Source organism: Bombyx mori, chromosome 21 (assembly GCF_030269925.1).
Source record: "Bombyx mori chromosome 21, ASM3026992v2".
Classification (NCBI taxonomy): domain Eukaryota; kingdom Metazoa; phylum Arthropoda; class Insecta; order Lepidoptera; family Bombycidae; genus Bombyx; species Bombyx mori.
Genome location: NC_085127.1, coordinates 2,430,471 through 2,457,832, shown reverse-complemented (window position 1 = coordinate 2,457,832; position 27,362 = coordinate 2,430,471). Strand labels below are relative to the sequence as shown.

Here is a 27,362-nt window from a genome sequence, read left to right as displayed (position 1 = left end):
AAATTTTTCTTTGTAATATAATTCACTTATTCTTCGAATGGCTCTCTATTCTGCCGTGAAGCAGTAGAAGTAGAATAATTTTTCAAAGCACTCCCTTTGGAAAAGTCACAAGCAATCCGTACCACTGTTATACCATACAACAAACGGTCGTCTGATGTAGTGGTAAGTGACATGGTCACTACACAGGGGGGTCGCGGGTTCGAATCCCGCTAAGGAAAGATATTTGTATGATAAATATAAATGTCTTTTCCAGGGTTATAGATGTATATAAAATATATCTATGTGTATAAAAAAAATCTTACATTTATTTCCGTAATCTGGTACCTGTAACACAAGTTCTTTACGAACTTATCACGGGACCAGTTAACGTGGCGTGATTGTTAGTAAATATTTATTTATTTACAACTGAGACTCCCAACTTATGCCACAAGAATGATGACAATATTCCGCCTGTGAGTGGGGGAGAAGTCTCCTCCCGGTAATGGTCACGAGGCCACCTGAGAGGGTCAAGGCTGTGCTGCTTGCTACCGTTACTTTAACGCGCTGACACCAGCACGATGGGACGACGCGAACATAAAACATATCTGCAACAATAAAACAAACAATCTCTAAGGTTCAAACAGAAGTAACATTCGCAAAACAATGTCTCCTACGAATATTTTTGTGAATCAAATCTTTGCCGGTTTTTAAAGCCGTGAAATTCCAACAAAATACCCACGTAAAATCATGAGCGCGTGGGTTTTACCGCACGATATGTGAAAATGCAACTTTAGCGCAAACTCCTAAACTAATATGATGTCGCTGTAACGCTATAAGCACCGACGAGAGCAATTTATCAAGTTTATGAATTGCTCAGATAGCTTAGACAGTAAGGGTACAAACTCTCAGCTGTTGTTAATTTAGCTATTCACAAACTAAGCTTAAGCCAAAAAAACATTAATCTATTAATGTCAGTTTGCTTTAGGATGCGGCAAGTCAATTTTAATGTTGCTTTCTGTGGGTTTTTATTGAGCTAAGATGAGTCAGATGAGTACACGGACTCTTTCACAGGCTCTCTTATAGGACTCTTATAGGCTATCTTATATCCTTTTCAGGACTCTGTTATAAAAAATACTACCTACGCTTGAGGAAAATTGACTAAAGTTTTGAGATATTAACCATTTATTAATTAAAACATGTAAGAGATTCCAAGCATTAACTTAAATATGTTTACTTTTTTATTATTAATTGGATTTTTTTGAAGTGAAACTTCTTTAGGCGCATAAGGGTAAAATTTTTACAGAAAGTCACGCAGGTATGCAACGGAAGTGACATCAAAGTACTATTGAAATTAAGTACTTGTCAAATGTCAGTAGTAGTAGTTGTTGTATTTTTCCAACTGGAAAGGCAAATGTATCATACCATACAGCCTAATATTTTATATTTTTTTTGTGAAAAATGTTAATAGGAATTGAAATGAAATGAAAAGAATTTGGAACATTAATTAAATAGCATGAAATTAAATTAGTCAATTCAATTGGCAAAATATTAGTCATTTACAATTTAGAAATCTAAACATGTCTAAACAAGTCAAGTGACTGTCAACACTGAGGTTTGAGATTGACATTTGACAGACTTTTGGCGAGAACATATCTTCCTTTTTCCCTTCCTCTAAGTCTCGGAAATCTAAAGTTTTAGATTTGTATAAATATAAGCGAGACTTATAAATTAGTTCGCCAAAAAAGTTTCACTTCTGACATGTGTACTTTGTACGTACGCACTTTTTTTATTGCACAGATAGGATAACACTTTGAAAGGAGTGACATCTATAATAAACACGATGATGTTCCCGATTGACTTGCACGGTAAAGGAATAACACCGTGTAATACAAATCAAAGCCGCAAAATTATAAGTTACGTAATTAATGGTGGTGGGACGTCTTGTGAGTCCGCACGGGTAGGTATCACCACCCTGCCTATTTCTGCTATAGAGCAGCAATACGCTTCGGTTGGAAGGGTGGGGCAGCCGTGGTACTGTTAAAACTGACACCTTAGAACTCAGGTCTCAGGGTGGGTGGCGGAATTTACGTTATAGATCCCTGTAGGATTCAGCAACCATTTGAAGACAGGTAGGCCATGACTTCATTCACCCATCTCAGGAAAAAAAAAACACTATAGATGCAGCAGACGCAACGGAAGCTTCGATTTTATATCTCAAATTGAAAGGTGCTATATTCCATATTGTTTCCCGAGCGCTGTGACGTGTCCTTCTGCAAACTTAGCTTGCATAGAAAATACTCAGCTGAAAGCGGCGACTTGGCTATGTACCTTACATTTCTAACGTCCATGAGGGGTACAAAGGTCATAGAACAAACCATGTGGTCCGATTATAATTAAAGTGTGACAGTAAGTATGCTATAAACCTACGACCATGTGGTTGTTTATTTTTATTGCTTAAGTAGGTGGACGAGCTCACGGCCCACCTGGTGTTAAGTGGTTACCGGAGCCCATAGACGTCTCTAACTTAAATGTGGCCACCTACCTTTGAGTTCTGAGGTCTTAGGTTTTTACAGTACAACGGCTGCCCCACCTTTCAAATTAAAAGGCATTACTGCTTCACGGCAGAAATAGGCAGGTTGGTACCTACCCGTGCGGACTCTTGTGACAATAGTTTATCATCAGTCATAACTGTTTAGGAAATATGTTGTCAACTGTCGTCGTTGCGGATTGAACTCAAACTGCAGTATAGGAAGCACTTATTTATTCCACACGCTCCTTAAAATCGTATACATTACCAATCAATTGGCTTTTTATCTTTGAACCTTTTAAAAACGTAAAACACAATTTGTTATATCATGACATTTTGGGGAATCCATTTACGGATACCCGGTTGAGGGGGGTAACGAACCGGGTTATGTCGGACTCCGGCGCCTCCTGAGATGACATTTTTCCCTCAATCTGACAGCCTGTCTTTTTTCTTAGGGATGTCTCCCGTTGCTAGTGCTGTGTGTGAAAAAAACCATTCATCTCACCTCTTTCTGTAGTTCAATAACCGTGTCTGCCCCTCGCCGATGATAAAACTCAGTCATAGAAAAGCGCTTATGTCAATGCGCATTTTTTTTTCCAAACTCCCCCCCTGAAATTGTGGTGTTCTACCTCAGCGCTGGGTTGTTTCAATTCCCGACAAATCTAGTGATGATTCGGTAATTTAAATGAATTAAAAAAAACACCTCGGGGACTGCCGCGGTAAAGCTATTGCATAGCATTTTTTTATCAACTTATGCAATTATAATTAGACAATAATAATTTAATATTGAAACTATAATAAAATAAGACCACGCTATATTTATAAACATTAACAAAAGCAAAACATTAACTGTCCCCTTCACACCCATAAGCTAGACGGCGCGAGAGAGAGATGGGCAGATTTTTCATAATGCGCATGCAGTGCGACGTCACGCCGCGCGCTTATTCATAAACACGTAATACGTGAAGGAATAGCATCGCGGAATAAAAATCAAACCCGCAAAATTATAATTTGCGTATAATTACTGGTGGTAAGACCTCTTGTGAGTCCGCACTGGTGGGTACCACCACCGCGCCTATTTCTGCCGTGAAGCAGTAATGCGTTTCGGTTTGAAGGGTGGGGCAGCCGTTGTAACTATACTGAGACCTTAGAACTTAGATCTCATGGTGGGTGGTGCATTTACGTTGTAGATGTCTATGGGCTCCAGTAACCACTTAACACCAGGTGGGCTGTGAGCTCATCCACACATCTAAGCAAAAAAAAAAAAAAAAATGCGACATAATAAAAGTAGTTTGGCTTAATACCTGACCTTGTAAGTGATGCTACATACAAAAATTGGTCAGAATCTCTTTAAAGACTCTCTGGTTTTCCTCGTTTAAAAGAATATCAAATACCTTTATATGTTTTTTAGTGCTTCAATTATATTAGCTCGATTTTGATTTACACATTTTAAAATAATGTAAGATCGTAACCCGTTTCTTGGTGGATCGCCGCGGAACATAATATTATCAAGCGTACAGGAAAATCTTCCTATTATATAAATGAATATACAAAAAATCGTGCGATCAATTTCGAAATGCCACAGTTGTGCTCAAGTCATTTTGCAAAGTAGCCGCGTGATTCGTTAACATGTATTTCTGCTGTTTATTCATAATTTTATTTGCCGATTCAGGTAAGTTCAACCAATATCGGGGCAATGTTTTTTTTAATGCTTTTTATCATATTCGATTCTCTACTTTTCAGTTCACAACACTGTGCCCACGTCTCCCCGAGTCGGAGGCAACCGTGAGAAAATAATAAAACGAAGAGCCATAGTGAGTGATTTTATACTTAGACGTTAACACACACATACGCGCTACACACAAATGTGACCTTAATAATCACTACAGTTGAGTTTATATTATTCTGTACCTATCTTCACCAGGGACAAAATAGAAATAATAGCAGTTTCCATAATTCGGTATTGGATTTCCATAATTCGTTTTTAAAACTGATCATTTCAAAATGTCCTTATTTAGACTAGACATTAGATTCCTTTCATTGAAATATAGTTAAGATACTTTATTATGAATGAATGGCCTTATATTCAGATCCATATTTTTTTCTTTTTATTGCTTAGATGGGTGGACGAGCTCACAGCCCTTCTGGTGTTAAGTGGTTAATGAAGCCCATAGACATCTACAACGTAAATGCGCCACTCACCTTAAGATATAAGTTCTAAGGTCTCAAATATAGTTACAACGGCTGCCCCACCCTTCAAACCGAAACACATTACTGCTTCACGGCAGAAATAAGCAGGGTAACCTACCCGTGCAGACTCACAAGAGGTCCTACCACTAGTAACAACAATGTACAAAGAATGTAAAGCATTTACAACAACAACAAAGTACCATATTATTATTACAATTATATGATTAAATATATAAAAAAAAAAACTTAAATTTAATGTGAACCTTAATCTAGTCTCTTATTTGAATTTTACTTATGTTCTGTAGATCTGTTTGCCAATCAACAAAGGCCTGCTCCAACCTTTTCCACTCATGTCTTTCTTGAGTCACTCTGTTGCATGTGACGCTTGCCACTTGTTTTCTTATGTCGTCATCCCATTTTTTTGCGGTCTACCGCTTTTCCTTTTACCTTCTATATGATACCATCCATTGTCTTTTCTTCTCTCTCTGATCACATGACCTGCCCAACGCCATTTAAGGCTTCTAATTTTTAATAAATAATTAGATTAGAATAGTAAAAAAATAATTCGGTACTTTATTAAAACTACTTCTATTAGCAGATACGGTTCCTTTAATGGTCGAGACTACAGGAAGAAGAAAATTAAGTCATATATAAATATAATATTGATTTAACGACGAATTTTGCTAAAAGTCCTCATAGTCCTCTGTTTCTGGTACCCATAATTATAAAATGGCATTAAGAAAGTCAAGAAAGAATTTCCTTAGAAGAAATACAATTAACATCATATCCTATAAATTCTTGGCCCGAAGTGATTGTAGATTCCAATTTGAAGGGTTTTAAAGGGACATTGCCTAGTATTCGACCTTGTGCCCCAAGGTGGTCAGCATTCGCGTAGTCTTGTCAACAGGCTTTTATTGATGCCTATCAATCCTATCAATACATATAAAATTCTTCATTCTGACTGACTGATTCATAAACGATGTGTGTGTGTGTGTGTGTGTGTGTGTGTGTGTATGTATGTGTGTGTGTGTGTGTGTGTGTGTGTGTGTGTGTGTGTGTGTTGTTATTATATTTATTCTCAAATCGATTATTTTATATAACAGGGATTTACTAAATCTTTTTACGATTAGAAACTGTTTTTTTTGTTTAATCAACATTTCGTTAAGTCTCAGAGAAAGTTCTGAAAACTATATTGACTAAGTAATTATTTAGTGCTGATTTCTATGCTAGTTCACTAACACTAATGTAGAAAAATAATCTATCTCTCAGAAGCAGAACTTTTTAATTGGATATTAAGTACTCTATGCCTTCATTGTACTCCTGTGTGCAATATTTCACGATGATCGATTGAATCGTTAGGACATAAAAACGTAACTAACTAGCTTCTATCGCGGGCCTTGAGCGCGGCGACCGAATCATGAAATTCCGTAACGAAAAAAACCTTACACCCATCACGCCGCCTACCATGTAGCTCGCGTTCAACACATTCAAACGTTGCGTTTGTGTAGTGTTTATGAATAAGCGCGTGGCGTGACGTCACACTGCATGCGCATCATGAAAAGTCTGCCAATCTCTCTCTCGCGCGATCTAGCTTATGAGTGTGAAGGGGACAGTTAAGGTTTTGCTTTTATTAATGTTTAATATAGCGTGGTCTCGTTTTATTATTGTTTTAATAATAAATTATCATTGTCTAATTATAATTGCATAAATTGATAGAAAATGCTATGCATTAACTTTATCGCTTCAGTTCCCGAGTGCCACACGTTTGTTTTTTATATTTTTTATTTTAACTGTAAACTAAACTATTATATTTTTTCGATACACTTCGAATTATTATCGTTGATTTACACTTTAAATCATAATTATGAATGTGACCGATGTCCACTAAACTAAATCTGGGAACTAATGTGACCGGTACGGACTAATTTAGCCTCAACATAATTTATGTCATAATATCAGAAACTCTATCAAATTCTCAAATTCTAATTTTATCAAATCAGTAGCCAGTATTATATTAAATAAAAAATTCTTACAGAAAGAAGACGATTGGATATGGGGACCCGTTGATCGCATTGTAAACAGCGTAAGTAATAAATTAAACACGTCACTATCGAAATAATCCATTTTTCTCACTATACCTAAATTTAGCGCCTACATCTAAATACTCACAAGATAACTGGATTCAACAGAGAAAACCCGAAGCCACTGGTGCATGAACTGCATAGACTTATGTATGAGCGAAAGTTTCAATCAAAAGAGCCAATCTGATGCACTAAAGCTTGGACAAAGAATCAGGATAAGCTAAACAGATACCATTCGGTTTAAAATTCGACAAACTACAAATGTCTGAGTACGACATTTGATTCCGAACCTGTTTACTTGTTAGAAGGAAACATATCTTAAGTTAATTAATATACCTCCATAAAACTACGTTGGAAGATGAGTCAGCAACTTACACGCAATCGTGGCCCATGTCATTAACAATGTATAAATATCGCCAAATGTTCTCCCGTGATAATGACACTAGATTTTGATACAATTGACACTGCCTTCCCCGCGTGGGTGGAGCATCGTCGTACCGTAGTCGCGCAAATTGGGCAGGAATTGTCGCTGTTGACCGTATTGTCTACAATCCTCGGCAGCGATTTATCCTAAAAGACTATGATCAGCGGTAGGAGTTAATCTCGTAGGAGGAGGTAGAAGAATGTGATGTCATATCTCCCGACACCACCTTCTGGCCGGGAGAAGGAGGGGGGGGGGGGGGTTTGTCCAACTTCGATTCAAGGCGGCATCTCCAGTTCAAAGAGGCTGAGGTCGCGTGGCAACATATATATCTCTAGCTTGCCGCCGTGTCAACCAAGCAACAACAAAGAGCGACCGGTTATATAATGCTCCAACCCTGTAGGCTGGTTTTGGATCAGCGGGTTATTCCAGAACATCAAAAGCACCACGACCTGATGAGTCTCTATCGTGACGACCGACGTAGAATCGTCGATTCACCTCGATATCCTAGCTGACCGGCCTCGGCGTGTTGTTGCAGTATTGACCATAAACCTCTCCTACCTTTTTTATTTATTGCTAAGATGAGTGAACGAGCTCACAGCTCACCTGGTGTTAAGTAGTTACTGGAGCCCATAGACATTTACAACGTAAATGCGCCACCCACCTTGAGATATAAATTCTAAGATCTTAGTATAGTTACAACGGCTGCCCCACCCTTCAAACCGAAACGCATTACTGCTCACGGCAGCAATAGGCAGGGTGGTGGGTACCTACCTGCGCGGACTCACAAGAGGTCCTACGACCAGTAATTATGCAAATAATTTTTTTTTTGCGGGTTTTCATTTTTATTACACGATGTTATTCCTTCACCGTGGAAGTCGATCGTGAACAATTGTTGAGTACGTATTTCATTAGAAAAATTGGTACCCGCCTGGGATTCAACCACCGGTGCATCGCTCAACACGAATGCACCGGACTTCTTATCCTTTAGGCCACGACGACTTCAAACGACCTCTCCTGGGTTTTGTCTCGGGCGGGGATTTGTCTTACGGACGAGATTACAGGAAAGTCAGTGGGTGGCTCCGGTAGTTCACATATTCCCCGTGTTCTCTCAACGCGGGGATCTCAGAGGGAGAATAGGCACTGGACAAAAAATTTTTTTTTTTACATTACAATTTCATTTTAATTATTTTTCAGCTACTATTCTAATCTATACTATATATTCAAGCATAACTAAGTGACGTGTCATTATGTTTTTTTCTCTTTTTTTCCTCCTTAAGCTGGTGGTCTTGAGAGACCATTTCAGCGTAGCCTTACGGGGCTTAAAATTGACGACGCTGCTAACACTAATCCTAGCAAAAGCAGTGCTTCGCAGAATCTATCACCGTATCGGAAATGCGACCCACTAAGAAGATCCGGTGAGAACCTCAGTGGGCTGTGTCTGTGGGTTAATTTACTCGGCAAGCCCTTCGTCGCAAGCGACGGTTTCGACGAGAACGATGACCGGGCGTTTTTCCCTATTAAGGCTTCGTCAAACAGAACGCGTACTTAGCGCACGTCAGAGCGCTAAACTAACGCCGCGCTATGACGCCGAGATGTGTTGTACGACTACGGTATCATACCGTCACACAGAGCGCCAGCGCTATAAGCGCTATAGCGCTGGCGCTCTGTTTGACGGTATGTTACCATAGTAGTACAGCACATCTCGGCGTCATAGCGTAGCGCTCTGACGCGCGCTAATTACGCGTTCTGTTTGACAAAGGCTTTAATACTAATTTAAGAGTATATTTTCTAATTAAATAGTTGGTTATTTACTCTGATTTCATGGTGGGAGTTGCAGTGATAAAAATAAAATAACGCGGTCTTCCCCATCCCTACCAACTAGTCATGCAATGTATTCGTCTTTTTTTTCCTATCTAAGTTTGTAATTTAGGGGTAATGCGAGGGCATGTAGATGAGCTCACGGGGCTCTAATCTGAATACAGCAAGTATAGTTAATGTATGAAAGTAACACTTAAAGATAATTTGCGATAAACCTCATGAATTTTTGCAACTTGAAACTTTCAAATTATAACAAACTGCTGCTTTATATTATATTGTTTTATTGATATTATAATTTCATTTTACAGAAAAACGAAAATTCATCTTTTCCGTTAGGTACATGGTCTCCATTGGAAAACGACGACAAACCTTGGCTACACCGCATCAGATTTCCACCTTTTGCATACAGTTCCGCCCCTGATGATCTTATATTAATCCAACCAATAATCCAAGTTAACTCAACGAGAAAAATCAAAGTGATACCTCAATTACAAAATTATAATTTACCACCTATAAATAGTGAGGGAAAACAAAACATTCTATTGAAGTTTGTGATAGAATATGATAAAGAAGAAAACGAAATTACGTTAGAAGCAAGGACTGCTGTGAATGAAACAAATGATATTCCTTTACAGAGTACAGACAAAATACAAAGCTCAGAATTCAATAAAACAAACAATAATGGTCTTCTATCGGCATCTATTAAAGAACCAAATAGTGAACTAATAAGCAATGCGGTTTTAAACAATCAAACTAAAATCAAAGAAAACATAAAAGAAGAAAACATTACGACCAGAATCAATACCGAAGACGAAGAACCATCAATACAGACTTTAAACTCTTTCCAAATATTGTATTCTGAATTAAATTTTCCAAAGAAGAATAATAGAGTCATTGTAAAACCAGATCCTCCGTGTAAAGAATTCGAACTGCCTATATTTAGAAAAGGCTCGCGTATCAGTGAAACCAGTAAGTAGTTTAGATTCCTTAACGATCATTCTTGCTCTCGTAGCCTGGTGATACAACTTAGCATTTTAACATTCATCCTACATTTAATTTTGTTCTACGTTATATCTACACCAATAATATATCCTCTTTTTTTTTTTTATTAGCATTCTAAGTCACATTTGATGTGCTCCTATTTTTATTCGAGATTAGCAGACAATTTAAATCTCTCAGGATCGCGCATTCTATATTAAACACCAACATTTTACGGTTCACTTAGATTCCCGTGAGTAATTGATATAGAAGCATTATTTATTATATGAGGCGCTCGCTCCTGGCCTTTTCATTTTTCATTATTATTATTATTATTATTTTAATTGTATTTTTTGACTTGTTTTTTCTTTTATTGTAAATATTTTTATTTATTTAAAAAAAAAGAAAATATTTGAGGAAAAAACAAAAAAAAAAGCCCGCTGAGTTTGTTTCGCCGGTTCTTCGCAGGAGTGTGGCTTTTTTTGGAACCGGTGGTAGAGTTAACATTGTTATTTGTATTTTGACATTCAACAAGTGTGTCATACTGACATCTAAGTTAAAATAAATGATTTTGAATTTTGAATTTATCTGTTGAATCGTCTTATAATATGATTACTTAAGTTCATAAAGATATACAGGGTGTCCTACTAAGAGTACATATATATGTCGGGGAAAGGCTCTCCTCGTCGACATCGCCATTAGTGGCTGCGGGCTTAGTGGGCGTCATGGGGTTAAAGTGCGAGCACAAAACACAATGGATGCCGTTTTATCAGTAGTTTAATTCAGTTTATACAATATTTTGTTATTCCACGGTAATATTGTAGGAATACAACAGTTTAGACCGAGCAGCGAGTTCGGTGCACCAATCTCACTTTAACTATATCCAAATTATCCAACGATCCAACTCGATACGTTTTTATGCTCACAAAATACAAAATGCGTCACACCACAATACAAGCTTTCTCCAAAGTGAAGATGGCGCCTCGACCACGCTCGAGACAAGACGCTCTGCTCTGATTGGTCGCTGCCTACGTGATTTACAGTTATGGGACCTTTTATTACAGTTTATTTTTATGAAAGGTTTTAAAGTTATAGAAAAACGTTACAAACAAGATAAAATAAAGTTAGGAATTATAAAAGTAATTACAACGTAAAACTAATAATAATAAACATTAAGCTTGTAAACAAGAATCAACTCGACTCATTGCTTCCTCTGACACGGCCGTCCTGACATATCACACGTCCTCGTGTGATGTTGAAGGCCGTGCATCATCGCTATCTGCAAAAAAAGAAACTTTATTTTTGTACGTCTCGGCCACTCCTGACCCAGGACATTACAGGATCCTTACATTTGATCCTTTATGCAATAACTCCATTTCTGTTTCGTATTCCGATCTGAATCCTAATAGATTCCACGCTACATTCTAAATTAATTCCATCCATAACGGCCACTTCGCCGTTAACAGACTAATAGCAATAAAATGGCCACCTCGCCATCCTATGGCCACCACGCCATCCTATGGCCACCTCGCCATCCTATGGCCACCTCGCCATCCTATGGCCACCACGCCATCCTATGGCCACCACGCCATCCTATGGCCACCACGCCATCCTATGGCCACCACGCCATCCTATGGCCACCTCGCCATCCTATGGCCACCTCGCCATCCTATGGCCACCTCGCCATCCTATGGCCACCTCGCCATCCTATGGCCACCTCGCCATCCTATCCAAATTTGTGAGTTACATGTTACACAATGTAGCAATAGCGTGCTGTAATGTACCGACAAGCTTACGAGAGACGCTCTCTTTAATTAAGGAACACTCAGTACCAGAATCAAAACAAAATGAGAACTGCTCACCAAATTGTGTAATTATCCCGGTGACAGGTTTCATACAACACACGTTCACCCGCTTCACGACGCTGGGTGCGACGGTGGGTTGTGCACTATTACTTGCAACTGACCATGTTTTTGAGCACCGCGATGCCGCATGACCTTCAACACCACACTTGTAGCAAGTCACAGGGGCACGCTTACCCTCAACTGTGTCAGGGTGTTCAAAGATCGGAGCTGTTTGCTGTTTTTCATGCGATCGACTGAAACATTCATTAGATTTATGGCCAAGCTTTCCACAAGCGTAACATTTTGTTGAACCAGAACTTAATTTAGGAAGTTTGTTATCGTGCGTATTGCTTGCAACGGCTTTTGTCATCTCTTGGTAGCTCCGTTTGCGATAAGAAAAAGCCATTAGTTCGCGTTGCATTTTACAGCGGGTTGTTATTTCTTCCGCAAAAATATTGCGTTGTAACCGTGGCTCAATTTGTCCCATGTGTGCAAGTATTAAAGACACCACCATTTCTTCCTTTTCTAAATTACTCCATCGTGACATGAGTAAGGTAAATAAACGGCTTGCATATGCAGCAAGACATTCACCTTCTTGTGGTTTACCACTAAGCATCTTCAATAACGTCGCTGCACATGTTTCTAACGTAACGAATCGAGAAATAAAAATTTCCTTAAATTCTACCCATTTCATATTAGGAAAAACGATTTGAGAAAACCATGTTGCAGCCGACCCTTTCATAGCCTTACTAAGAATGAGAATTAATTTACTTCCCTGTATCTCACGATCCGATAAGCAAATGTCCGCCGTGGCCAGCCAGGCGCGGGCGTCAGTGTTTGCATCATCCGGTTGAAACTTAGGCAGCGTGATGTTTTTATCCTCAAGATTCGGTGGTTTAGTCAAAGCCTCCACGAGTAGCTTCATGCTGGTTTGTTGTGCTTCAAATAAAGCACGCCACCCATCATTTGCTGTTATCTGTCCGTTCACGTTTTGTGCCTGCACCGATCCCACTTCTGATGTCGGGGAAAGGCTCTCCTCGTCGACATCGCCATTAGTGGCTGCGGGCTTAGTGGGCGTCATGGGGTTAAAGTGCGAGCACAAAACACAATGGATGCCGTTTTATCAGTAGTTTAATTCAGTTTATACAATATTTTGTTATTCCACGGTAATATTGTAGGAATACAACAGTTTAGACCGAGCAGCGAGTTCGGTGCACCAATCTCACTTTAACTATATCCAAATTATCCAACGATCCAACTCGATACGTTTTTATGCTCACAAAATACAAAATGCGTCACACCACAATACAAGCTTTCTCCAAAGTGAAGATGGCGCCTCGACCACGCTCGAGACAAGACGCTCTGCTCTGATTGGTCGCTGCCTACGTGATTTACAGTTATGGGACCTTTTATTACAGTTTATTTTTATGAAAGGTTTTAAAGTTATAGAAAAACGTTACAAACAAGATAAAATAAAGTTAGGAATTATAAAAGTAATTACAACGTAAAACTAATAATAATAAACATTAAGCATGTAAACAAGAATCAACTCGACTCATTGCTTCCTCTGACATATATATATCAAGTCGAGAACATAGAACATAGTGTTCTATTACAAAAATCGATTCGTTGACAAAAAAGTACTCAATGATCTATTTTACAGAATGCCGAGAACAAATTTGGAAATTAAACGCAATGGAGCGAATAGACACTGAAGATTACATCTGTGAGTTTTTTTCTTAACTTAACCAGTCACTTTGAATGTGACGAGAGTTACGTAATTGGTTCGTAAGTGAAAAAACTACTCATTTTAATACAACATTGACTTCTCCAACAATAATCCAATGTAAATAAGTCCTGCTTGTTATCATAATATTTACATTATATTATTATCACAATAATTGAAAGAATTGCTATTTAGTCCTGGAAGGATATATCTTGTGCCAAACTCACTTGAGTTAAGGACTAACATTTTTTGGTGTTAGGTCATTACAATCCGGATGCTGCAGTCGGAGGAAGAGATACATTCCCTGGTGAATTTCCACATATGGTGAGTGAAAAATATAAATATTATGAATAAGGTATGAATAAATTATAATTTTCGTAATGACTGGTGGTAGGACCTCTTGTGAATCCGCGCGGGTAGGTACCACCACCCCGCCTGTTTCTGCCCTGAAGCAGTAATGCGTTTCGGTTTGAAGGGTGGGGCAGCCGTTGTAACTATACATGAGACCTGAGAACTTATATCTCAAAGTGGGTGGCGCATTTACGTCGTAGATGTCTATGGGCTCCAGTAATCACTTAACACCAAGTGGGCTGTGAGCTCGTCCACCCAGCTAAGCAATAAAAAAAAACAAAAAAGGTACCTTAAAATTAATGGTCAAAATATTGACTTTCGGCTTTTACAAGTTCACATTATGTCGGTTTGTTCTTTATGTCTTACAAATGCTGCAGCTATTTTTAAACTTACTTTTCGATTAGCCAGATACTTCCGACCTCTCATCTGATGTTATGTGTTTACCAAAGTCCATATAAATTATTATAATGAGGATGCCGCCACTCACCTTGAGTCATGAACCCCAAATATCAATTTTTATATATTAATATGATGGTTACGGATACGATAAGCATTCGATCTGGAATACGTTATTGATTCCCGGTACAAATAGGTAAGGTAGTGGTAGTACCTAGCGTGTAGACATTGATTAATGTCTCCAAATTGTTTGTATAAGTCGTGTTTCTTTTGCAACTATAAATACCATCCAGAAATCATGAGCATAACTTGAAACTGCATAATGATTTCATGACAATTTAGGGCGCTGTTGGATGGTCCCCGTGGGATAAAAATTCGGATTACGTATTCAAATGCGGAAGCTCCCTAATCAGTCCATTTTTCTTACTGACTGCTGCTCACTGTTCAGAAGCACCGCTGAAGGATAATCCTGATATATCAGATCCGATCCCAAAGATTGTGAGACTGAGTTACAAAAATCTCTACGCTGTAAGTACAAAAATTTATGCAAATTTCATACAACTACCTATATATTCATTTAGATTAAATCTTTCTTCTGTCAGTTACTTATTATTACTTATTGTACATTAAAGAGGCTTGACTACAAACTTTTCAAAGGTACATAAATTATAAATATCTTCCCCTTCTACGCATTAGCTCGTTTAAAAATAATAGAGACTAGAGGTCCCGCAGTAGTCGAAATTCGACTATAATTAATTGAAATTGTAAGTTTGTACACTATTATGATTGTATTTTATACTTCTATACTCACAAATTTCGGCAAGACTATACTATAAAAATATTAACACAGACAAACAATATTTAATTTATTCTCAATTTGACAACAGATGTCAAGAACAAAAGTTTGACAATAAATAGTATGCATGCGTGTGTGCGTCAAACACATGGTATGTAGTGTGTGTAATGTTTTCTTTATTGATTTAATGTATATTATATGCATTATTTTAAAAAAATATTAGCATTGTGCATTTCTTCTCTATATTCTCTATAAGTGTGGAAAATTTCATACTCCCCCCTCCCCCCCGTCCACGCAATTTTCGTAAAAAGGTATACAAAGTTTTTGCTTCACCTATTAATATATAGATTCTAGACAAGTCACTTCTAGCAGTCATTATAATTATTATTGTCAGGCCACCTCTCATAATTATTATATACTAGTGGATCTCCGGTAGTCGAAATTCATTGAAATTATAAGTTTGTATAAACAATATTATGATTTTATTGTCAAAGACTATTCTACTTCTTCACAGATTTCGCTAAGACTCCACTTTAAACAAATATTAACAAAGGCAAACAATATTTAATCTATTCTCAATTTGACCACAGACTATAGAGCAATAAGAAAAGTTTGACAATAAGCAAATAGTATGCATGTGTTATCATATACATGGTAGGGTGTGTAATGTTTTTTTTTATTGATTTAAAGTATTTTTTATGCACAATTAAAAAAAATTAACATTCTGCACACCTGAAGTCCTCGTGGCCTAACGGATAAGACGTCCGGTGCATTCGTGTTGAGCGATGCACCGGTGTTCGAATCCAAGGCGGGTACCAATTTTTCTAATGAAATACGTACTCAACAAATGTTCACGATTGACTTCCACGGTGAAGGAATAACATCGTGTGTACGTGTTTCTACTATATTTATGTATATTAGTTCATATTATTTATTGATTTACATTGCACACCTACTTAATATTTAATATTATATCATATTTATTTACGTATTCTATAACACACTCTCATACAGTACACAAATACGCCAAACAACCATACATTCACAGCACTACTCAAAATTATATTATTTACACAAGCATAGTCGGGTTTGATCAACGCCACGCTAAGACTGTGTCACTCCTCGACTTACGCGTACTCTCTTGCTTTGTTTCGATCTATTGTTTTGTCTATTTTCTAATATTGGGTTTGAACTTCCTACCGCTTTATCTGTGCTTTTGTTCTCCGTAATTTCTCCTTCTTCTGAATATTGTTGTACTGTCTGTGATTGGAAATAAACTGTCCATCCAATTACGGACTGCTTATTGTGGCACTGGTGGCCCTACAACCATCATCTACCACTACCAAATCGTGTAATAAAAATCAAACCCGCAAAATTCTAATTTACGTAATTACTGGTGGTAGGACCTCTTCTGAGTTCGCGCGGGTAGGTACCACCTAGTTTACCACCTAGGTACCAACTAGAAAATTGTTATTGGGGGCCTATTTCTGCCGTGAAGCAGTAATGCGTTTCGGTTTGAAGAGCCGTTGTAACTATACATGAGACCTTAGTACTTATATCTCAAGCTGGGTGGCGCATTTACGTTGTAGATGTCTATGGGCTCCAGTAACCACTTAATACCAGGTGGGCTGTGAGCTCGTCCACCCATCTAAGCAACATTAAAAATACTTGCACTTATGGTGATATAAGAATATATAATTATTTAATACGCTTTTATTAGCTTCAGACGTATGTATGTTTGTATGTAACGGAATCTTTGAACATGATTTTGATACAATAAAATCATTTTTTCTTACACTATTTTTAATTCAAATTTATTAAAATTTATTTTTTATTTTTTAGTTGGATTTTCTATAAAAGCGTATTTGTTAGTTTTTTTAAACTATTTTTTTATAGAACCTTTTTGCTTACAGTCAGATAGATGCATTTGCCGAACACAATAATTTTGATATTTCAGAAAAAACCAAGAGATAACTATCAGGACTCCAAGATAAAAGCAATTTACGTTCATCCCGATTACAAGTCTCCGACCAAATATAACGATGTAGCTTTGTTAGAATTAGAGTGGGGGATTAATTACTCATACTTTGTACAACCTGCGTGTCTATGGACGAAAGAAGACATAACGGAATTGGAATCTTTCGCCACCGTCACCGGCTGGGGAGTTTTACAAGAAGGTAAAATATGCCAGTAGTTTTACTATAAAAGCTGAGACTTAGAACTCATATCTCAGTGTCGTTGATAGCTACGGGCTTCGATAACCACTTAACACCAAGTGGATCGTGAGCTCACCCATCCATCTAACCAATAAAAATAAGTTAGAAAGGACCACTTGTCGTTATCACTGCTTCGTAAATGATCTCAAATCCAAATAATAACCACTTAACACCAGATATTTAAAAAGTTTCATAGCGCTCAGAAAATACCGTGGAGGGGACATTTCATCGCGGGAAAATGCAACGTGTTTCATGATTTGAGGCACGAAGCGCCGCTTCGCTCTATTGAGTACTCCCAACACTTTAAAAGCCAATTTGGCTAAGGACAACCGCGATCTTTGCTGAACGCAGTTGATAATAACTGAAAATACTAATTACCGTGGTGATGTCTCTTCGATGAGCTTAATTAATTTAGTATTTAATTACAGACTATCATCACACATACCAACCCAAATTGGGAGACTGCAATCAGCTTTTCAAATTAATAATGTAGAATTGGGATCTTGGCGCATGAAACATAACTATTTCACTGTTGTATTTTTATTGTTCTCTTCCAAAATCTTCTCTGTTATTATAATAAAAAATTAACTTAACACTTAACTGACATATTTTTTATACCTACTCATTCAGTCTTCGCTATCTTGCTTTTCGCTGTCTTTCTCTTTTTCCTTTCTAACCGTTTTCTCTCACTCACATCTTAACGCTCCGTTCCACACTCTTTTCATATGTTACATTTTTATCAATCCTACAATAATATCACCTCAATTTTGCTGTATATTGTTAAATACCAGGTAGCAGGAACATCTCAGCCGAATTACAAGCAGCGGTAGTGGACTTTATAGATTCAGATGAATGCGAAACACTATTGCAACCTTGGTGCAGCAGGAATTGGTGTGGACTTGAAGAAACACAGCTATGTGCTGGCGTACTAGCAGGAGGCGTGGATGCATGTCAGGTTTGTGAACTTTATAATTATTTTGATTTTGATATTAAAACGATTTTATTACAATAGAAAAGACAAGTGCTATGAATGTTTATTCTTAACGTTAACACCGTTATTGCCAAACCTATAAACTATATACGTCGTTATATACTGTTATAAGATTTGATTAGGAGGAACAGTAGAGGAAATGAAGTAGTAAGTTGAAGGTGAACCTAGATAAAGAAAGTAGAAGAAATAGATCGATTTGATACTGAATTGGACAAACTAAACTATATATGCTTCTCTGATCTGAAATTCTTTTCTACGTTTCGACAAAGAATTGAAAATAGATTCCTCATACAAAGTCGTTGGCTTCACAATTCTTATAAAACATGACGTCACCAGCCCCAATAAAAGGTTTTTTATGTTTTCAGGGTGATTCTGGAGGACCCCTCCAAGTGAAGATTTCCTTGAACTTCAGGTCAACGTACAATCTCTATTACATTGTCGGTGTTACGTCATTTGGTATTGGTTGTGCACAACCTAACATACCAGGAGTTTACACTAGGGTATCATCCTTTATAGACTGGATAGAAGAAAAAGTTTGGCCTGTCAACAAGAATGTCACTACGTAAAGCCAACTTGGCCGACAATTTCAAAACCGTTGTCGCTTTTTATTCGTTTTTGTCTAAAGTTTACCGAGAGAGTGTAACGCTAATCAACATGAACATATGAGGCCGTCAGCGTAAAAGTGGCCTGAGCTTACAATAGTAAGTATGGAGGCAAATGGGTTTGAATTTTCATGAATTTAAAATTGAGTAAGCAAGAAAACAATATGCGCAAAAATAATGTTTACTAAGTTATCTGTTATCTATGGGTGAAACTATGGATAGGCCGGTTTTGCATCGAAATTTCATATATTTTAAATAAATTCCAATATACGTCATATATAAGCTTGAATATAAAAAATTGTGGGTTAGGCCACTTTTGCGCTGATGGCCTCATATAGTCGACAGTATACTTCGAGAACGATTTTGACACACCCCGTATACATATGATAATATATACAGGATGTGTCCGAATCACTGCCGTAGCCAAAACAGGAAGAAACTTTTAGCTTATGGTAAACGGCGGACAATCTTATACTTTTAAACGAGTAATTCTGGTATATTAATGTATATATAATCTGAATCTCGGAAACGGCTCCAACGATTTTCATAAAATTTAGTATACAGGGGCATTCGGGGGCAATAAATCGATCTAGCTACGATTTATTTTCAGAAAATGTTGCTTTATTCATGTTTCCAACAATCAACTCATCCCGACATCTATGGGCGAATAATAATACTATTTTTCTTAATTGAGGGCAACTAACCGCTTTAAACACATAACAAGATGGCGTTATCAAAAAAAAAAAACAATCATCATCTAGTATTTATTTATTGAATAAAATGACATGTCGTTTAATTAAATTACTTTTACCTCGAAACTCGCGTAAAAACGAAAAGATAGTCGATCGCGTTACTACGAAATCGTAGACTGTTCATTGAGGACGTCAGCGTATAAGTGGCCTAAGCTTACCATAGTATCGAGATAATGAGGTCTGAATTTACTTTTACGCTGCTTCGTAGGCAAAAAGACTACACGCTAAAAATAAAATAATATTTACTAAGACATTTGCTATCTATGGGCGAAACTAGGGATAGGCCGGTTTTTCATCAAAATTTATTATCTTTTAAATAAATTGCAATAAACATACAAAGACGAATATGAAAAATTGTGCGTTAGGTCACTTTTGGACTGACGGCTTCAATTATTCTTGGGCGTTAAAATATTTCATATAATGACATAGGATGTAATACGGACCGTGAATCGTACAAGCATTTAAGAAATCAACAGGACTAGGTAACTTTGTTTTTAAATGTAATTATTCACCAATATTGCTGGTTTACAAGACAAAACATTGTATTATTATAATTTAACCTTAGTTTGTGAAAAATATAAATAGAAGAAGTTTACATATCTGTGGTTTGTCATTTACTCTCCTATTCGTTTTTTTATTAGGGGAATTTACCTTCAAAAATAAATAAGTCTAACACACTATTTTATGATACCACTTATATTAAATTATACTAGAGGTCCCGCAGTAGTCGAAATTCGACTATAACTAATTGGAATTGTAAGTTTGTACACTATTATGATTGTATTTTATACTTCTATAATCACAAATTTCGCCAAGACTACACTATAAAAAATATTTAATCTCAATTTGACAACAGACGTCAAGAACAAAAGTTTGACAATAAATAGTATGCGTGTGTGCGTCAAATACATGGTATGTAGTGTGTGTAATGTTTCCTTTATTGATTTAATGTATCTTTTATGCATTATTTTAAAAAAATATTAGCATTGTGATCTTCTTCTCTATATTCTTTATAAGTGTGGAAAATTTCATACTCCTCCGTCCGCGCGAATTTCGTAAAAAGGAATAGAAAGTTTTTGCTTCACGTATTATGCATATAGATTACGAAGATATTATTAAGTTGAACATAAAATCGCGCGAATCTTGTTGACTGACACCTAGTGACGCGTATTCGGGAATTCCGATTGCGCCCGATAACGCCCTACTTGGATTTGCCAGTGTTACACAATACAAATTCAATTCATATTATAATTATTTTCTTGATAAAACTTTCATTATTATTTATCTTCAATCATCATCAATATCATCATTATCAATCAATATCATCAATCATCATCATCATCAATATCAATCTATACATATAATAAAATCGTAACTAGTCGCTGTCCGTACATGGAAGATATAATAATTTATTGTGGTAAGCTTTATGATAAGTTATGTTTTATGATAAGTACGTGTTTACCAAAAAACGTTGTGTTAATAGGTACTACTTATTGTAAGAATGCCTCGGAAAAAGATCCAACCTCTCCCAGTGCAGCGGGAATGCTAAAAGGATGAGATTAATTCGATCACAGTAATCTGAAGAAAACCATGAAGCAAGACTCACTACATCTTAGGAATGTCAGGCGAGCTTTCGTGTTACAGAAACTTCGGCTCAGCGATAATCTCGATTGAGTTCACATCGTTATCGAATGATGGCCACTCGAATTAGGGAGAACAGGGCACAGCGTGACGCACGTCGATCGGGAATCTCATGTATTATCGCTTTAGTCTGAGACCTTTACTGATAGGGAAATCCGTCTGAGCTCTCAGAGGGTTCGGACAGCAAATGCCCAGTATCAGGAGTTACTTGAAGAACAAGAAGCACGTCTCACTGCCGATCGCGAGGATCAGGCATTATCGCTTGAGTCTGAGACCTTTACTGATAGGGAAATCCGTCTGAGCTTTGAAAGGGTTCGGACAGGAAATGCCCGGTCTCAGGAGACACTTGAAGAACGAGAAACACGTCTCACTCCCGATCGCGAGGCTCATGCACTAACGCTTGAGTCTGAGACCTTTACTGATAGGGAAATCCGTCTGAGCTCTCAGAGGGTTCAGACAGGAAACGCCCGGTCTCAACAGACACTTGAAGAACGAGAAGCACGTCTCACTACCGATCGCGAGGCTTATGCACTATCGCTTGTGTCTAAGACCTTTACTGATAGGAAAATCCGTCTGAGATCTCAGAGGGTTCAGACAGCAATTGCCCAGTTTCTAGTGAGCCTATGTTTCGTGATAATAATAAATAAAACCCAAGGTCAGATGCTAAAAGTAGTGGGTGTAGATCTAAGTGTTAACAGCTTTTCACATAGTCAACTCGATCACACGGTTATGTACCTCGGTCACATGTTAGCAATCCTAGCAACCTGTATGATCCCAGATGGCTATACGTCTAATGTCGTTTATAGAGAAGCATTACTTTAAATTACATCTATATATTAATACGTGAAGCAAAAACTTTGTATCCCTTTTTACGAAAATTGCGCGGACGGAGGAGTATGAACTTTTCCACACTTATAAAGAATATAGAGAAGAAGTGCACAATACTAATATTTTTTTTAAATAATGCATAAAAGATACATTAAATCAATAAAGAAAACATTACATACACTACATACCATGTATTTGACGCACACACGCATGCATACTATTTATTGTCAAACTTTTGTTCTTGACGTCTGTTGTCAAATTGAGATTAAATATTGTTGTAATATTTTTATAGTGAAGTCTTGGCGAAATTTGTGATTATAGAAGTATAAAATACAATCATAATAGTGTACAAACTTACAATTCCAATTAATTATAGTCGAATTTCGACTACTGCGGGATCTCTAGTTTTTTTAAATACCCAAATGACGGTGTTTATAAACCAAAAGATATGTCCTAAAACTACTGCCCAAAGTCGCTATTCCACGTGGACGGAGTCGCGGGCACAGCTAGTACATAATATGTAGTTTGAAATGTAAGAAAAATAAAAACAGACATATTGAGACGAAGTTTTATAAAATAAAATGGGGATTGTATCTTTACAAGGTTTGAATGTTAAAAAGATCTGAATTCGAATTACAACAACTTGTACTTTGAACCAGAACTGATAGCTGCTTTACCTTCCACAACAATCATTTTCCTTTTACCAACGAAATATTTTATGAAGTGCAAAATGTATTAAACAGGTTTCTTTTTACCTGTTTTCTGAGTCCAAGACCAGTTTTTAATAAGGAAAACGCTTATTACCACATTCAAAATATATGATGATGGTAATGTGAATACTTGCTAATCCAACAATTAATAGACGTTATTATAAAAGAGAAAACTAGATCTGTCCAACCTATATTGAAGTTAAATCAACTAGGAAACTAATTTTCAAACTTCCTACACGTATCGATTATAGTCACGAAGTACCGGGGCCTCATATTCTCAAAGAACTGACTCGGAATATTGCCTGCATTATGAACGCCGTACAAGGCAAGTTCCACACTTAAGTTGGTCCACTCAGTTTCATGGCGCGCAACAAGTGCTTTCCATAATTGAACGCACCTGCCCCGCAACAACTCCGTACGTGTTCTGTGATCCTGGTACTTTGTATCGATGATTTTTCTATGAAGTCCTTGAAAACGACACGATATATAGAGTAAAAAAAAGATTACAAAACAATGAAAGTAAAATTACACCATGATTATGTTACATGAACTTAATTAACCTTAAATCTATAAGTATCCAGAAAATGATATATATGAAAAATATTATTCTAATTGTTTTAGGGCGAGTACAATAATATAATTAGAGGCTTCAAAAGTAGAGAAGTATACCCATATGACCGTCAGCATTCTCTGTCAATGTCAAAGTCAAGACGCTACCTACTGTTGAAAATCCTTTTTAAAACTTACTTTACTGGAGCCCATAGACATCTACAACGTAAATACACCACCCACCTTGAGATATAAGTTCTAAGGTCTCAGTATAGTTACAACGGCTACCCCACCCTTGAAAATGAAACGCATTACTGCTTCACGGTAGAAATAGGCAGGTCGGTGGTACCTACCCGTGCGGACTCACAAGAGGTCCTACCACCAGTCAGTCTTGGCTAAAAGTCATTAATGGAACAAACAAATATCGAATGTAAAATAAAAAATATATTTTTGCTCTACATCTATACTAATCTATACTTCTATACTAATATTATAAAGAGGAAAGATTTGTTTGTTTGTTTGTATTGAATAGGCTCCGAAACTACTGAACCGATTTAAAAAATTCTTTCACTGTTTGAAAGCTACATTATTTCCGAGTTACATAGGCTAGAAATTTAAAAAATAAATTAGTTATCCTTACTAAAGCTCCAATAATATAACCCAAGGTGTAAAAAAATTACCTAAAATATTCTTTACATCGCGTGTCCTGCGAAAACTATTGATGCTAGAATAAAATAATGTACTACGACTTTGTAGAACACATTATTATTTACAAAAAGTGTCGGGACTGCATATGTCTAACTATTATAGTTATGCAGCTATAAGTGTTGTTTTTATTTAAAAAAAAATTAAACAAGGTCAAGTACCGTTGAAATTTTTGTTAAAGACCCATGCGGAGCCGGAGCGGGCCGCTAGTATTTTATAGTCGCAAAAGCGCTATTGACGTAGATTCCGGTTACCTTATATTTAAATTAAAGGTCAAAATATTAAGACCAGTTACATCAAGGTCACAATTTACTAAAAATCACATCACATACCAAAATCAAGCCTTATTATTTTATATTTTAAAATTTGCGTTCGCGCCCTGACGTTCGCAAGGAACGCTTTTTTTTTTTTTAATTTTAATTTAAAAAACAGCAAATGTGTTCGTCAAAATGAATTTTGTGATCGTTTTCGTTGTAGCATTGTGTGGGGGTGAGTTTAATAACATAATTTTTATCTTTAGTAAGCTACGCAAAAAAAAAACATAAAGAACCGCTAACAAACTTTGATAATGTAGAAATATTGGATCCAGTTGAGCGGAATACACTAAAAACATACAATCAAATGTACGTATTAACAACAAAACTATTTTTTAATATTTTCAGTACAGTCGATCGAAGAGATATCGATAAGCGAAACTGATAATCAATATACGACAAGGCAAAGAGTAAGTTTTATTTGAGACTGTACTATGATTAGCACGTGAATATTCCTCGTATATATTCTACAAGCGGCCCGCTCCGGCTCCTCTCGGGTCTTTAACATAAATTTCAACGATATTTGACGTTATTTTATTTTTTAAAATTAAAGAACATTTATATTTACATACATTACGGTATAACCATAATAGTTAGACATATGCTGTCGCGACACTTTTTGTAAATAATAATGTGTTCTACAAAGTCATTAAGTTTTAGTAAGGATTCCTAATTTTTTTCAAAAAAGATTATAGCCTATGTCACTCGGGACTAGCTTAGCTTCCAAACAGCGAAAGAATTTTTCAAATCGGTTCAGTAGCTTCGGAGCCTATTCATTACAAACAAACAAACAAATCTTTCCCCTTTATAATATTAGTATAGATTTGCTCTTATCGAAAGGTATATCAACTTTTTATATACTTTTGACTAATTTTATATCACAAAAATCCAATACATTAGTCTACACGCGTCAATAATCAGTTTAAGATTACAATAGGTCAACATGATATAATAGAAACACTTCGACTGATAATATTCCCAAGTGATAAACAATAATATGAAATATGTTTGTCTCTTATGTGAACTTTATACCACCTAATGTGCCGATTAATCAAGACTTAAGTACAGTAATCAAGACTGAGATAGAGATATAAAGCGTGCGAATAAATTTATATTTATCAATAGTTTTTTTTTTTAATCAACCAAAAAAATTACAGATCAACTTGGCAAGTTGTTAATATAAACAAAATAAGAATATACAATCATTAATTAAGTTATATTCAAAAATGTTATTTTTACATTGGTAATGAGCACCATCATCAAACTCCTAATTCCTTCATGCTGACGAGAAAAATCTCATTTAAAAAAAAACGATTTTTAAAATAGCTGCTTTTTAATTACAGGTAGCGAGACATTGGAATTGGGATTGGGATTATCCAGTAGAACCGTTTTATATTCCAGTAAGTATCCCTTAAAATTAGTTACACTCGTTAAAACCAGACCTTAATATCATCATAAATCATCATCATCATCTCAGCCTGTCCATTGTCCACTGCTGAACATAGGCCTCTCCAAGTGATCTCCAGTGCGGCCGGTCCTTTGCCACCTGCATCCAACGTGACCTAGCGGTTCTTACCAGGTCGTCGGTCAATCTCGTAGGTGGCCGTCCCACACTGCGCTTGCCAGTACGTGGTCTCCACTCAAGGATCCTTAAATTAGTAGTTACTACTAATAACTAATTACTACTAATAACTACTATTACACAATAAATATCTATTTACATTTTACGTCCGCAGAATCAGTTATCACCACCTGCAGAAAGCGTAGGAAATGAAATTCATATCACTACAATAAATTTAGCTCCGGTGATCTTAATTGATGATAACAAAGAAACTATACGAGTGAACTTCGGAGCAGAAGTGGAATCTACCAGGAGCTTTTTCATCTTGCCATTTGAAGATATAATTACTGCGCCGATTTCAAAAGATGGACTACAGAATATAACCTTCAATCTGTTAATAAACCACAATTATTACCAGAACGGTTTGGGTATTCAACCAAAAGCCACCATTGAATCTAATACAGGAAAAAAGCTGAACGAAAATGAAGATCTGAAGAAAGACGATTTCAATTTCGAAAGCAGAGACTCAGAATCGAATGTGCCTGAAGAAGTAAATAATTATACCACCACAGAGGTTAGTTTCCCTAAAATAGATGTCAGAACTTTTGAAATAGATGATAACGTAACAAACACATAGATTTCTATTAGAAGACCATTGATCAGCCAAAATGATTTGTTAAAAATAATTAGAACAGTTTTACGGTTTTAATGTTAAAATCAAATTATCCTCTATAATTTAAATTTCCGAATTTCAACAGATTTATTAGTCACCGAAGACTGCCAACATTTGCTGTCTTCTTCTTAAAAAAAAAGAAACAAAACATATTTTATTTTAAATGTAGATAGACGACTTTTGGTAGCATTTGTGTTATTAAACATCAAAACTTGTAGATAGTACCGATGTGATGCTCAACTATTCTACCAGTTCTCAAGATAAGAATAAGAAGTAGGCTTGGATAGCAAGCAATATGTTGAAACTATTGTGGTAGAAAATAACATTAAAACTGTTTTCCAACTACCCCTCTTGAAGAGTTTAACTGTTTTGTTTGTAATTTGATAATATGATTTTTTTTCTTCTTAATAATGACTGTGTATATTTCCTTTATATTTTGTATTAATTTCGCAAATTTATTATAACAAAGCTTAATATTATAAATCTTTGTTTCATTTTATATACATCGTGCTCAGAAATTACACCACAATAAAGAGCCACATTTTATATCCTCCAGTAGTAAAATTAATTTAGCCAAAAAATTCAGCATCGCTTGTGAAACTAAAGAGTAGCAACATAAGATGTTATATGATCAGAGTCTATCGGTCTTGTAAAAGATACAGCAACCCATTCACTTCAACGAAAAATGAAGCTACGTTGAATCTCCAATC

The 27,362-nt window shown here is 36.5% G+C and overlaps 3 protein-coding genes across 6 annotated transcripts in view; 2 read left to right on the top strand and 1 right to left on the bottom strand.

Annotated features, from left to right (window-relative positions):
* The first annotated feature begins 3,967 nt into the window (after positions 1-3,967).
* LOC101742589 (serine protease snake) lies at positions 3,968-27,135 on the top strand. 4 transcript variants are annotated; one of them, XM_062674622.1, is made up of 10 exons: positions 3,968-4,178; positions 4,250-4,320; positions 6,732-6,779; positions 9,328-9,988; positions 13,505-13,567; positions 13,827-13,891; positions 14,657-14,842; positions 25,762-25,818; positions 26,155-26,553; positions 26,738-27,135. In XM_062674622.1, exons 1-10 carry the CDS (start codon positions 4,136-4,138, stop codon positions 26,744-26,746), a joined length of 1,602 nt encoding a protein of 533 aa, XP_062530606.1. In that variant the 5' UTR covers positions 3,968-4,135; the 3' UTR covers positions 26,747-27,135. The 4 variants fall into 4 exon arrangements, with proteins under 4 accessions (XP_062530606.1, XP_062530605.1, XP_021203301.1 ...); XM_021347626.3 differs by lacking the exons at positions 25,762-25,818; positions 26,155-26,553; positions 26,738-27,135 and adding exons at positions 17,068-17,287; positions 18,118-18,281; positions 18,683-20,268 and having other exon boundaries at positions 4,062-4,178; positions 9,655-9,988; XM_004925573.5 differs by lacking the exons at positions 25,762-25,818; positions 26,155-26,553; positions 26,738-27,135 and adding exons at positions 17,068-17,287; positions 18,118-18,281; positions 18,683-20,268 and having other exon boundaries at positions 4,062-4,178.
* LOC110386615 (uncharacterized) lies at positions 10,757-13,418 on the bottom strand. The gene is made up of 2 exons (XM_038018471.2): positions 11,860-13,418; positions 10,757-11,276 (listed from the first exon to the last, which is right to left on the bottom strand). Exons 1-2 carry the CDS (start codon positions 12,920-12,922, stop codon positions 11,233-11,235), a joined length of 1,107 nt encoding a protein of 368 aa, XP_037874399.1. The 5' UTR covers positions 12,923-13,418; the 3' UTR covers positions 10,757-11,232.
* Positions 24,416-27,362, top strand: part of LOC105841561 (trypsin-7) — a 47,192-nt gene continuing 44,245 nt past the window's right edge. Inside the window, exons 1-2 of the mRNA XM_062674628.1 lie at positions 24,416-24,593; positions 24,767-24,828. Of these exons, the coding sequence (XP_062530612.1) occupies positions 24,554-24,593; positions 24,767-24,828 (102 nt within the window). The 5' untranslated portion in view covers positions 24,416-24,553. The remainder of the gene's footprint in view (positions 24,594-24,766; positions 24,829-27,362) is intronic.